The sequence below is a fragment of the Poecilia formosa genome, unplaced genomic scaffold, assembly GCF_000485575.1.
Source record: "Poecilia formosa unplaced genomic scaffold, Poecilia_formosa-5.1.2 Scaffold2250, whole genome shotgun sequence".
NCBI classification, from domain to species: domain Eukaryota; kingdom Metazoa; phylum Chordata; class Actinopteri; order Cyprinodontiformes; family Poeciliidae; genus Poecilia; species Poecilia formosa.
In genome coordinates this window covers 1-14,386 of record NW_006802189.1, presented here as the reverse complement: position 1 = coordinate 14,386, position 14,386 = coordinate 1, and the positions used below count along the sequence as shown (strand labels likewise).

The 14,386-nt window shown below is 38.7% G+C and overlaps 1 protein-coding gene across 1 annotated transcript; it reads right to left on the bottom strand.

Annotated features, from left to right (window-relative positions):
* Positions 1-2,626: 2,626 nt before the first annotated feature.
* LOC103133099 (Fanconi anemia group J protein homolog) lies at positions 2,627-13,659 on the bottom strand. Its single transcript, XM_007544862.2, has 6 exons — positions 12,987-13,659; positions 12,729-12,824; positions 10,986-11,098; positions 10,827-10,909; positions 10,404-10,688; positions 2,627-4,462 (listed from the first exon to the last, which is right to left on the bottom strand). The coding sequence occupies exons 1-6, from the start codon at positions 13,050-13,052 to the stop codon at positions 3,795-3,797; spliced, it is 1,311 nt and encodes a 436-aa protein (XP_007544924.2). The 5' UTR covers positions 13,053-13,659; the 3' UTR covers positions 2,627-3,794.
* Positions 13,660-14,386: the final 727 nt, after the last annotated feature.

Here is a 14,386-nt window from a genome sequence, read left to right as displayed (position 1 = left end):
TGGGTACAGAATAAAAGTCAGTGTTAGACATTATTGTTTGACCAAAAGCTGAAGCCCAATAGTTTCTTACTTACCTTTAATACTTTAGAGGCTTTTATAAATCTTCTGAGTTTTTGCCTATAAGATCTTCGTACTTTTACAGCTTAATTGAGAAAAAAAGGATTAATTTACACTTTATTTTTTTAAAACTTTTTCAGTTATTTTTGACATGCTGCAAATGAACTTCAAGGCTAAATCTTGCCAGAGGGTGACCCATTCTTGACTTCCTAGTATTTTTATAAAATTACAGTTGAGAAATTGTGGCACATTCTCAGGGAGGTTCAAATCTGGGGAGGCCCCTGACCTTGACAGGTCTAAAGTATTGGTGTTTTGGAGTCTCAATATTAAAGGCGGCATATTCACAAGACAGGGCTTGAAACTGGCATATGTCACTTTCCACACAAAGGTTGTAATCTACAAAAACCGGGAGAACATGACTCATGACCTCTGACCCCGACGGACATTGGTTTTGAAGACAGGCAAAACTGGTGACCCAGATGGTGAGGTGGGGAATTGAAACCACACTGCATCATGATTCCTCTGACATTTCATTTAACTTCATATTAAACTTATTAATAGATCACCTTTCTCATAAGTTTTTAAAATCAGAAATGTTATTTATGTTTCTAGTGATGAGCCTTAACTTTAAGGATCACTAAAAAAAGGCCTATTAATCAAATCAATCTTAAACTCTGCTCAATTCATCAAAGTGTTTTCACTATAGCATTATTCACTCTGGCTGATCACCAGGGTGATGTGCACCATAGATTAACACATAAAATGTGACCAGTTGTCAGAATCAGACAGACAGCTGTAAATATGGGAATGCTGTGGTGACACTTGTGCATAATGCTGCATGATGGATGCATTGGCAACTGGGAGAATCAGGAAGGAAACTATAACTATTAGAACCTGATGTAATGATGCAGTCTTCCACTATAACCTGCAGGGAACAGGAACAACACCCTTTGTTTTGGATTCTTCAGTGGCAGAATTCACTCACATTCAATCACTAGGTGCTCTGACTTACAGAGAAATTGTGGTCTTCTTCTTCCAGATTATGGCTCCAATAGCACTCACTGGAACATTCAAAATGTTTTTGAAGGGGTATCTATTTCTATAAGGATGTTTTACAACTGTCAGATTTTTTTTGCAAGTCTATTAGCTTTCATAAATAGTCCAACTCTGTGCAATAATTTAGTAATGACAAACCTTCTCAAGCCCATCAGTTAATATTAAACCAGCTGATATTGACCTACACATAGAAACAGAAATGCTTTCCAAATACTGGCAGATTTGCTCTGGTTTCCTTGGAATTCTGTGCCATTTTGCACATTATTCTCTTCAAGTGTTCAATACTTATTCCATCCAATATCCTACTTCATTACACATAACTTTATTTGAGCACCAATTTGCTTTGACTTCTTTGTGTGTTTGGATTACTCAGGTTGTTGTCAACAATTGCATGTCAATAAAAATATTAGAAACATATTTCCTAAAAGCAAACAGACATCTTCAATACTTATTGTGCCAGCTGTAGATATAAACTAAATCCTCATTAACAAGAGAACTAACTGTAACATGAGCGATGGAAGCAAATCATTTTGAGACCAATAAATGCATCCCAGCTATAATTTTAACATTATTGGCATATATATCTAATAATGTTTCAAATTTTGGTTAAGCCAAACAAATACAAAAAATTTACCAGTTATTAAACCAGTTCTTTGACTAGCACTTATAATCCCTAAAGCTAGTTTTTCTACATTTTCTGTATATGCAAAAACCAGTGTGTGTGTGTGTGTGTGTGTGTGTGAGTGTGTGTGTGTGTGTGCGTGTGATTAATCATCTTCAGAAAACTTGAAATGGGAAATATTTTTTTAGTAACGTTATACTTTGTGAAATTGTTTCATATGCAATTTTAACACAGTGTCTCTAAGTGCAGATTTAATGCTCTGGCTGAAGAAAAGTCTGAAATATGTTAATGGAAAAACATTTTAATTGCAAACCACAACTGAGACTTTGAGTAACATGGGCTGCCCATTAAGAGCTTTTAACACACATTCGCAGATCTCTCTACGCTCTGAGTTTTCATTATGTTAACGAGAGGTCATGCACGATTACACCGACAAGGGTCTTGGTTAGGCAGCTGATGGGAAAAGAAAGGCTTTAATGGAACACTTGTCTCCTCTGCGCAAATCCCACATTGGTGAAGATTTTTTGTGTAATGAGAAGGATCAAATCAGGGTAATCATCTTTTATGTTCATGTTCAGTCTTCCTTCCACTCAGGCTGTTTGATGAACCTACATTTCACATCGACCTGATTTAATGACATACACTCTTCATGCTGAAACACTCAGATATGGCGCTTAAAGTGCTGATTAAAAGACTGCATGCAACATCACAGATGTGTGTTATTTAAAAAAAAACACAAAATAAACCGGTAAAGCCCAGGGATGTCCTGATGTGATGCCAGGTGTAGGCTCAGGTAGTGAAGCACTGCAGACTGGAGTCAAGACTTCTGGATATCTCACTACTGACAGTTCTGATGAGCTGTTACCTCAAACAGACAGTGCAAAGCTGAGATCATTAAACTAGCTTTTATTTATTGCAGGTAAAATACTGTCAACTCATAACATCTCAAAACATCCATACTTCAAAAATCTAAAAAAAATCCCCTTTTGCAATATTCTGTTAGGAAATGTTTTAATGGGTAGTAACTTAAGAGATAGTTGTTTAAAATAGTAAAGACCCCAGATTGTTTGGTTATATTTCATTCTTGTTCTTTTACACAGCCAGACATTAGACATTAAATCTGTATTCATTCAAACAGTTTGCACTTAAATTATAATTATTGTTATCACAGAAAGTAAAGGAATCAGTAACAACTCTAATAAGAGTATAATTGGGAGAAAATACATAAATGTATATCTTCTAACATCAGTGCTACTCTAAGAACCCCAATTACAACCAATGAAAATAACTCAAAGCAGGGTATCATTTAGTGATGACATCTAAACAACTTTTACTGATTATATCTGTTTTATTTAATGAAAGCGGTGTTATCATTCATGTAGCGTAGGGTGGGTTTATTTATACTATTGATTTTCTACCCATAACACTTTGAAGAATTTAGAAGAAGAAACAGAAAAAAAAACAATTAAACGAAATAGTAAAATTCTACTTTAGCTTAACTTGCTATTTATCAGTATATTCTCCAACAGTAAAACAAATCCCTACCAAACACACAGTGAGTAACCTAAAACTACTTAGAGTAAGATGGTCCTCCATTCAGGGTTCAATCGGGCATAATAGAGCTTCTGCTGTGTTCATTCATTACCTACAGACACATCATTAAATTGAACTACATACTTATTTACTCCTGCAGAAAATACACAAATTCCTGTTTGTGTATTTTAAAGATTTACCCAAAGAAATGTTCAGTTTATGCAGCAATCTTGATAATGTTGGTTGGTTTTGTTTATTTGAGCTGCGAACGGGCCTTAACAAGAGCCATCACAACACATGAGCAGCTGGCAAGAGACGGCTGTGTGCAGTGTCAGAGTATAAATTGCCTGAGGCAACTGCAACATGCTTAACAACATTAAGGGAATATAAACAATTTAAGATCAAACATGATTAAGAATCGAGAAGCAAAGACACAATATAACGCATACAATTTAATTGCATGGTTTGAGTCCTTTGCTAATATTTGGTGGAAACCTTCCTTCTCTGTAAGGATGTAGTGTGTGTGCTACTCTGTGTGTCCAGACTGGTGGTTACCTGCCTGACTGAGGGAAACTCTCTGTCTGGACCTGGACAGCCTGTGAAGTCTACTTCCTCTCTGTCTGTTCTGGCTCTCATCCTCCTCTGTTTTCTCACTTTGCTGCAGTGCCTCTGTGTCCTCTTTCTGGCCCTGTGATAGCTTTGTGCTTTGCTTACTGACTGAAGCAACACTCTGTTCACCAAACACAGAGGCTAACTCCTGGGATGGAGTGGCTGATCTCTCTGTATCAGGATCAATTCTGGGAGAGGACACATGGTTCTCTTTCGGCAGGTTTCCTTCATCCTCAAAAAGTTCCGGAGTATAGAAAACACTCTTGTCCTCATCATCATCTGAAGACTTTGCTGGTACTGGTGATTCACTTTTAAAGCCAGGAGGAGTGGTTATTGTGGAGACCCCCGGAGCCTCAGTGTTTTCACTGAGACAGTTTCCATCCGTTTGTTTAGTGTGCAATATTTCTAGATTCACTGGTGGAGAAGAAATCTGCAGGGCCCCAGGCCGGACGGAGCAGTTTGCTGGTTTCGCTTTAAAGATGGGCATCTTTAGGTTGGTGTTTGTAGGGCTGATAGTGAAAATGTGATACAAATGCTGGGCTGAGAGTTGCTTAGCAGGAGCACTTTGCAGTCCCTTCAGCGGGTCTGTGCAAACAAAAAACAATTTCAAATTAGTTAACAGACCACTTGTTTTACTTTTTAACTAGACGGAGTGTCATGCCTGGGAGATAAAGATCCAATGTGGGCATACGCTCAATGTAACCCAAACAAAGGTCAATGGGAATTAATTAAAAGCAACAGTCCAACATCTGCTCATCAGCTCGCTACAGCGCCACTCAGGCACGCAAAAGACCTTACAGTAATGAGGGGAGCGACTCTACCTACCCTATGTTACTCCCCACACCCTCTACCATACCTCCCCACCCCAATTCTGAGGGAGCCGGAGGGGTTGAAGGAGGTGGGCTGCTGCCTTTCTACCATTTCATTCACCACACTGAAATAGTCAAACTGCTTAACCTCCACATGAACCCAAAGACAATAGGTGCTCACCAAGGCAATGTGCAAACACACCACCTCGACGCATTTTCTGCTGCTGATGTCATCCCTACACATATCCTGAGTGTAAAAATGGTTGAAATTGAATAATTGCTGTTTCTGTACAAAACATTCAGTAGTTACATTGGTCCAACTAGAACAAAAATACCCAAAACAGTAAAAGTGTCCTTTATTTATTTTCTGTCAAATAAAACTTATAAAACATAGGCACGTAGGTGTTTCAGTCTTTTACTGAGTATGAAAGTATCAGTTTGATATTTCTATTCAGTATCAGACTGAATAGAAATAGAATCCATTTGTTTTTATTCCTTGAAATAAAGATAATGAAAAACAAAAATGATTACAGAGCATCAAACTGAAGTTAGCAAACATTTGCTGTTTTTAAGGTATTGCAATCAGTCTTGATTGTGCATACTTTTTCATTTTCAAACAGGCACATCTTGGGCCAGCTGTTGTGTTGACAAAGTGAGAAATACCATAAGTGCTTTCCTGTTTAACAAAGACCAAACAGATCCTAGAGAACAGCAACATGCATTCATCTATACCTGATCTCCAGCTGTCATTGGGTAACAATGACAGCTGGAACAGTCCAACATCTCCTCATCAGCTTGCTGCAGCACCACTCTGGCATGCAAAAGACCTTACAGTAATCAGGCTAGCCACTCAACCTAGCCCATGCTACCCCCCAAATCTGAGGGAGCTGGAGGTGTAGGTCACCAGTCCATCACAGGGCAACACAGAGACACACAGGACAAACGACCATGTTCATACACACTCACATCTAAGGACCAAAATAATGACACCAGTTAATCCAACATGAATATTTTTGGACCGTGAGGGACAATAGTAGTACACAGAGAGAACCTGTGCAAGCACATTACATAGAGAATGTAGGAAGGACCTGACTGTTATTTGACTCCTACAACCCTACAAGGCAACTGCTGCTGTGCAACCTGTGGTCGGCTCTCTATGAGCTAAATTCTAAGAAACAAAAAATCATAACTAACAGTGCGCTGTTTAATTGTGTCAAAAGTTACACTTTTGTCATGAGAGGCATTCACAATAATCCCCACAAAAAATATATATCATGCAATTATGACAATGAAAGACAACAAGGCCTGTGGGATGGATAACATTTCCACTGAGCATCTGAAAAATGCAAGAAACTCTGTACATTACTTTCTATGTGTTTCACTGGCTGTCTAGTACATGGTCTGTTACCTAATTCAATGTCATCTGTATTACTGGTACCCATTATTAAAGACAAAGCGGGTAAGATTAGCTCTCTGGAGAATTACCAACCCATAGCTTTAGCTAGTAGTTTGTCAAAAGTTTTAGAAAGAGTCCTATTAAATAGGCTGGAAGAGTTTGTCTTGACCTCTGATAATCAATTCGGTTTTAAACCCAAACATGGCAAAGACGTGTATTTTTGCGCTAAAGGAGATTTTAGACTTGTATAATTTGCACAACACTACAGTATTTATGTGTTTTATTGATGCCTCTAAAGCATTTGATCGTGTGAATCACCAAAAACTGTTCTGCAAGTTAGAAAGCAGAGGTGTACCCAAATATCTAATTAGAATTCTTGTCTACTGGTATGGTCATCAATCGATGTATGTCAAATGGGGTAACAATGTCTGATTCATTTAATGTTGGTAACGGAGTAAGGCAGGGAAGTATATTGTCCCCTTACCTTTTCAACATCTACATGGATGAACTATCAAAGCGCCTGAATTGTTGTAAAACAGGCTGTGTAGTTGGTGACCGCATAATCAATCACATAATGTATGCAGATGATTTGGTAATCTTATGCCCATATAGTGCTGGCCTTCAACAATTACTAAGGGTCTGTTCCCAATATGGTTATGACTTTGACATCAAATATAACGCTAAGAAAAGCCATGTTATGATTGTTAAAGTAGGGCAGATACACATCTGAAAATCCCTGACTTCTCTTTATCTGGTATTGTCCTCAATATATTAAATGAAATTAAATATTTGGGACATTACATAACTGATGACCTGTCTAATGGTCGTGACATCCATAGGCAGTATCATATGATGTATGCACAAGCTAATATTCTGATCAGAAAGTTTGGTATGTGTTCATCCTCTGTGAAGATAGTTCTTTCTAAAGCTTTTTGTCTCATAAGGAGTGGTTGTTGATGGTGGTGAGGATTGACGCAGAGACCCAGGTTGTAAAGGAAATGATGAATTTAATGATAACGCTCACTCAGTCCGATGCAGGCGGCACGGCAGAGAACATAGCACACAGCTAGTTACCGGTAGCTACTGACGAACTGAAGACTGAAACTAGAGCTAGGCAGACCAGGACTTCTCAGTTCCACTGGAGAGCCGACACACAACAACAGACATACGATAATGATCCGACAAGAGACAAAGACAACAGGTGGGACTAAATAAACTGGGAGGGTAATCAGGGAATGAGACACAGCTGGGATCAATCAACGGGGAAGACGCAGAGAGAGACTCACAGGGAACAGGATAACAATAAACACAGAAAAAACTCAAAAATAAACACAGAAAACTACGGATCACGACATTTTGTACTTCACTTTACACAGCCCATCTGTGGCGAAGATACAAAAAAAAGTAGCCTTCAGAAACTTTATGTGGCATACAATGATGGCATGAGACTACTACTCAAAGTGCCTAGACCAGTGTTTCTCAACCTTTTTTGGGCCAGCGCCCCCCTAGCCTTTATCCAGGTCCTTACAGCCCCCCACCAAAGAATTTGAAGGGTACTTTGCACTGACTATTATTTTATTATTAAAGTTACTATCAGTAGATCTTTTGATTTTTATGCTTGTTTCTGTATTTATCATCAAAAATAATTTCCCAGAGAACAAAAAAGCCATGAGAACAGAAATTATTTTCACAGGTGTCTACGAAAAATGCAATGAATGGACATTCAACATGAAATCGGTAGGCCTAACAGCAGCCAATCAGAGTGGAAAAATATTCTTGTTCTGTGCCATTTTCTAGTTGTTAAATATTCCACAAAATGACCAGATAAAAGATAAACAACATGCCAGTTTAAACTTTGAACTATTTGCAAAAAGACTGAGCTCTGCAACATTAAAACATGAATAGAACTGTAACTACATTAATCAAAGCTCTTCTTCTCTTCAGTGTTTCTGTCGGTTTCTGATGGTGCAGCTCTGTGCTGCCTTCAGGAGAATGGGACATCAGAGTATCATCCATAAAATTTCACCCACATGGCACGCTAACCACCAGTGATCTTCACTCATCACCTGCTGCGCCGCCTAATCGTCATGTGTTTCACATCATGTGTTGATTTTTCCCTGTTCAGCGTCGGATTCTCTGTTTTTATGACATGATTCACATTTCGTTCGTCGCTCCGTTTTATATTCCGCTTCTCCTCTTTCAGAGTGTTGCGCAATGTGTGTGTCGTTTATTGTTTTTTAACCCCCTATGGTGCACAGCGTTCGGGAAACGTATAGATGGGGAAAAGGCAGACTGACATAAACCTTTTAAAACAACTGAAACATTTTTCGGTATTCTGATTATTGAAATTTAAAAGTGCTGTGGTTCCGTTCTATCACACCCGTTTCATACCGGACCACTTACAGCACCGGTGTTAACGTTATAAAATTAACGCCCTCTATCGTGGTATCACCCATGGAGGGATTTCTTTATTTAAATGGGTTCATTTTTCAGAGGGATACAAAGTGAGGGTATCATGATTTTAGTAATTACATGTTTATAAGAGCGATTTTCTGTTGTCCTTCCATGGAAGCGTGCAGCCTTCAAACGGAAATAAAACACTTTTTAATATAAGTTGCTGCTTTGACATGACAACAGAACTGCCAAAAAAATATGTACAAAAATACCAGACAAAGTGAATCACAGCAACGTCATCAGCCGGTGTAACGTTGAACTGATGCGGTGAAGCTACCAGTAGCAGGAGCGGAGCTGCGCCAAGAAGCTACAAATACTGAATAGAAGGAGAGCTGCCATCGATACAGTTGCAGCCAAGCATGTTTTAATGTTACGAGATACAGTTTTACCAAGTTGCTCAAAGTCTAAACTGGTATTGTTGTGCATTTAATGTGTAAAGTTTATCTTCGACCAAATGCCCCCCAAAGGAATCCCAGTGCCCCCCTTTTGTAAAAAATTCCGCCAGCGCCCCCTGCCGTCCTCTGAACGACCCCCGGGGGGGTGGTACCGCCCGTTGAGAACCGCTAGCCTAGATGGAGTAGTGCTAGCATATGTTTGTACATAATGCTGTTCCCACATGTGTAGTTGTGCTCAGGAATCTTATGTATAAATGCATGTGTAGATTATCTGTAATAATATAATTGCAATTTTAGTAAATCCGAGATTTTCTTCAAGATTGTGGAATCATTGGCGTCATTTATTTGTGACTCAGTGAATATGTCATATTTATTTTCCTCTTATTTTGTTTGTTTTTTTTACCTTTTTTCACTATGGATTGACTGACTGACTGACTGACTGAAAACTGCTTTCTTAAATTCCAAAGCATTTCTTTAAAGTTAAATTTAAATTCTAAATTGTGTGTGTTGGGGGGTGAGAGTGTACAATGGGCGACGATCTAACAACAGATCTAACAGAAGACACAGAAGAAAATTTAAACAAAGAAAAAGCACAATTCATCTGTGTGGTTTGTTTTTGTAAAATAGTAGTGCATCTTAAAAATAGGAGCTGGAACAAAACGACAAAATGTCTCCACCACCAGGTCAATAAAGTTTCAAAAGAAAAAAGAAGCTCCTGCTCCAACCAGTTTGCTTCAGTCTGAGTTCCCAGAATGAATAAATTTTTTTTAGCTAAATTAAACAAACAGTACTGTCCAAATATACCGCTTTAAACTTTAAATATTGTACACGCCAACCTGTAGTGTCAATACAAGGTTAATGTGGTAAACAGGATCAGCATTCTGGACCTGTTTAAAGAGTTGCTGGGAGTTTGGAGTATGCTCTTACTCAAACTGATAAAGATAGAAATATGATAAGGCTGAACCATTAGAGTATGAATTACATGGTCTTTTTTAAGTTGTTCTGAAACCGTAGCGTGTGGAAAAAACTGGAGATCATATAGGTATATATGTAGTATAAAAAATTCATAATACAATTTTTCCAGTATGAATTTGGAAAAATTGGAAATTATATTTGGTACCTTAAGTATTCTAAAATTATTTTACAGCTCTAAACATCCCAACATGAACCAATGTGTGAATCTCATCACAAATCCTCCAGCACATCTTGATATTGAATCTGTGTATCCTCTTCTCCGATCCTTATATTGCTTTCCTTTCATACATTAATGTCTTTTCATACCTTGATAGTTATTCAGTTAATTTGTTCCTTTATTTATATTTGTTATGTAAAAGTGGCCAAGAAATCTTACTTTAGTCATATCAGACATGATGGAACTTCAAAGATACAAGATAGAAAAACACAGCAGTAATCCTGGTACAAATGTTGGGTGTGTAAATGCCTCATTAAAGAAAAATGTTATGTTTCCTCACCTGCTGTGTTATGGTGTTCAGTTTTCAGCTGTGTGATTGTGTTCTGCTGGGAATAAGAGGGTTTGTCAAATGAACTGGTTCTCCGAGGTTCTGGTTCTCCACTAAAACTCTGAGCCGACACAAACAAGGGACTATTTTCAGACAAATCAGAAACGCTGAATGCCAGGCTGTTCACAGGGGCCACCTCCACATTCTGCTGCACCTTAGTGAAAGCTTCCAGAGACTGCATAGCATTGCTGAAGGTGTTGTGATGCTGGACAAGCTGGCGGACCCATTTAGACAAACCTAGCATTGCACAAACAGACAAACAGCAGAGGTAACCATCTCAAAGAGTCGCTCAGTGGATAAATATTGCCATCTAGTGCTCAAACTGAAAGGCTATGCGAAACTAAATAAATTGAGTTAATCAGAAACATTCAAAACCTGCAATGTATTTATTAGGATTATTCTTGTATCGGTCATCCACCAGAATCAGGGCACCCCAGTCATTTCTGTGCCGGATGCATCTGTAAAATAACATAGAAATATGTCATTACAGAAGGAAGTTCAAATAGCATCTTTAGGACAGAGTGAGGCATTTACCTCCCCAGTGCCTGGTTTAGGGCTCTGTAGGCCTGGATCTCATACCAGCGATGGCCTGGAAGGAGACCTCTGGACTTGCAATGCTGGTCATTGTATTTCATCTTTAGTTCCACCTAAAAATCACATACAGCACATTTGTTACATGATGTTTGTTTTTTACTATTCTAGAGAGAACACTTTACATTTGTATATTTAAGCTGCACCATTAACTTTTATAAACAATATGCTTTTTACATGTCTCTTAAATCTGTCATTGTATCCTGACAGTTTTTTCTGTGAAAAAAATAAACTCCTCTCCTTTCTCCCTGTGGTCCTACTGCCATGTGCAGAAATACAACGCTTCCTGTCGCAAACCAATCAGACCCAGGAGGAAAGTCTTAGTACTGTCAGATACTCTCGCGTACATGCTGATGGTTTTAACAAATGTATAAAAAACATATTGTTTATAAAAGTTGCACGCTGCAGCTTCAAGCATTGCACCAGGCATCTAATAAATCTGTACTTCACCTTCATTTTCTTGTAATTATTTGGACAATCTGTAATTTACTGGACACAAAAATTATTAAATATGCTAAAAGAATAAAAACTTTCACGATGAAATTGTGCATGTACACTATAATTGTTGAATAAATTATGAAATTAATCAATATTACAGTTCCAATTCAATTTTAGTAAGGACACTAGAAATTAGTCATTCATAGTAAATTCATCAACAGAATCCAGTTTGACCTGCTTCAAATACAGTTCCAGTCAGATTCATCATAAAATGTTAATAAATACTGGTCTCTGAGGTATGTTTTAAAGTGACAGATTGCATTAAATCTTTACTTGGATGCAGTCCTTTGTCTTGAGTAGAAACAATATGACAGTGGTGAGGGAGCATTGTTTGACAAGATAACGGTTTAAAAGACAGGACATAGATAGACATAGAGACACTGATGGGGCTGGTAACAATCTCTTTATTGCATAAAGTTAGTAAACATAATTGTGAATGTTAACATCAAGAAGAGGGAAAATATGAAGGAAAATGCTCAAACTATTCTGGCCTCCAAACAGCGTAATCTCAGCCTAATCTCTAGAAATGGTTGTTTCTCTGGGTTTTATCATCTTATTAAAATGGAAAATTTTAAGTGCAGTTTTAAAAGTAATGTGTCTGCCTCACAGACAAAACCAGGATCTGGTTACACAAGAAGAGTAGACTGATAAATGGAAGTTCAGCTTTAGATTTTTTCAGAAACTCGAGGAACTCATAAACCTTACAGTGTGAGAGCAAAGTGATCTGCAGGGAGCAAACAGAATTACAACCTCTTTAAAGAAGGAGTTTGCTCATTTGGGTTTTTATCTGCAAGGAGACTTGATCTATTTGACAATAGCAGAGCTTGTCCTGGATCACCAAGGTTCCGTGATTAGTTTGAAGACAAGGATTTCTGTTTTGTATTTGTTTTTAATTTAGGAGTTAGGATAAATATAGCAGATTATCGTCAGCATAAAAACTGAAATTGTTTCCATGCCATTTATGAATATAGCCTAACAGAAGAATATAGAAAGGAAATGAACTAGTGAGATAAAATCATAGCCTGATGGGTTACATTTCCTCAGGTCATGATTCTAACAAACTGTTATATATAAAGTCACATTAAACACAGTGAAGTTTGCAAACAAGGTTTTATCCAAAATGATTAACATGCAAGATGAGACGGAGCAGTAGGTGGTCATATAAGGTCTGAAATTGTGAGGTACTACCTGGCCTCCCCAACAGCTGTTTTCTAAAAGGAAAATAGAGAGCAAAACAGAGGTGGGAGGAGGCAGGCAAGATGGGCCAGGCAACATCAAGCATCCCTGCACAAAAATGCCAAGAAAGCATCCATCCATTTGCATCTGTCGCTGCTGATTTTGGCGCTAACCTTTCAGAATTGACAAGTGAAAAGTTCAGCTGGCGTCTGACGAGATGCCATGCAGGGCAGGCTGCTGAGCACAGCTCTAACTGCTTTTGACAGGTACCGTGTGTTCGCCCAGAGCCACAAAACACGGGGCCGCGGCAGGTACACCCTGTCCCCTCACACGCATCACGCAACACCACTGTGGCTTGCCAAAGATGCTATAAACAAATAAGCAATCACAGGAAATCCAAAAAGTCAGTCCAAAGTTTTATCACAACTGATGACACCTCAGCTAAGACGCTGTAAACCAGTAGACAATGGAAGCTAATGTTTGCTAGCAGATTCAAAACAGTAGCAAAGGCTGTCAGAGGAAGCCAGACTGTAACATACAAAGGTTTAGAAACACTCCTGGCTTGGTGGTGAGAACTTTGCCAACATGTGAGACATCAGAGCAGTTAAAGAATCCACTTCTCAAGCCACAGAAAGGGTGCTAGCCTCAAGCCAGCGGTGTCATCTAAATGTAATCACAGTCCACTTCAGCATCAGAGCCATCACATTCCCGGTCTCTACCATGTCACCGTTCAATCCAACATGACAGGTTGCATATGTGAAAAAGCCAATTCTGGCTGCTAGCAAATATCACAAATGTGCAAGAAACCACAAGCTAGAAGGGATTAGTTAAAATGTCAAGAGATCACTCAGCTGGCTTTGGCCTTGTCCTCCACAGCAACCTGTTCATTTCCACAAACATTTATTCGTCCACAAGGCATGATTCGCAGCTCAGCGCATCTGCCTCAGCTACGTTTTACGTCGGGCGTGTGTGCGCGTCAGCGTGCACGCCCCTGGCGGTCAGGGACATCTTGTGCCTGTCACTGAGATTGCTGAGCGCCTCAACTGCCACATGTGGTTGAGCTGACAGCTGAGAGGCTCAACTTTGAGACTGTGTGCGCTCTTGTGTGTGTGTGCCCACACTGACAAAGGTATTGGGCTATCACGCTCCTTTCCAAGAGACCCATGGATCAGCTCACACTATCTGCACAAAGTCATCCTTTGTCTTCCAATTCACTTGTTGGTATATGAAAACATCAGTGTATAGAAAATATAAAAATATTTGTAATGAAGGTTCAACCTAAAGATGATATCAGCTTAAAAATTTTGACTTCATCAAAATTAAGAATTTCCTTAATTTTGTGAAATCAATTATTAGCCGATACATGTGAAGCTAATCTTATACAAAGGTCTAAAAATCAAATACTGTCCTCTCTTGCTCTGCCATGAGAGAGGTTTGACTGATAGACCAGCCCACCAGGTCATGTCTGCACATTTGCAGTTAATAGTAGTCAGCTCACTGTTGCCAACTCAGCAACTTTCTTGCTATATTTAGATCACATTTCAGACAAAAAAAAAAATGGGCATACACTATCGGAATTGGCAAGTCAGACTTTTTAAAGATCTGTAATTGGCCAGAAAACTGTGATTGGTATGCCCCTAACCAGAACATTAATTCTTTCACTTTTCGCT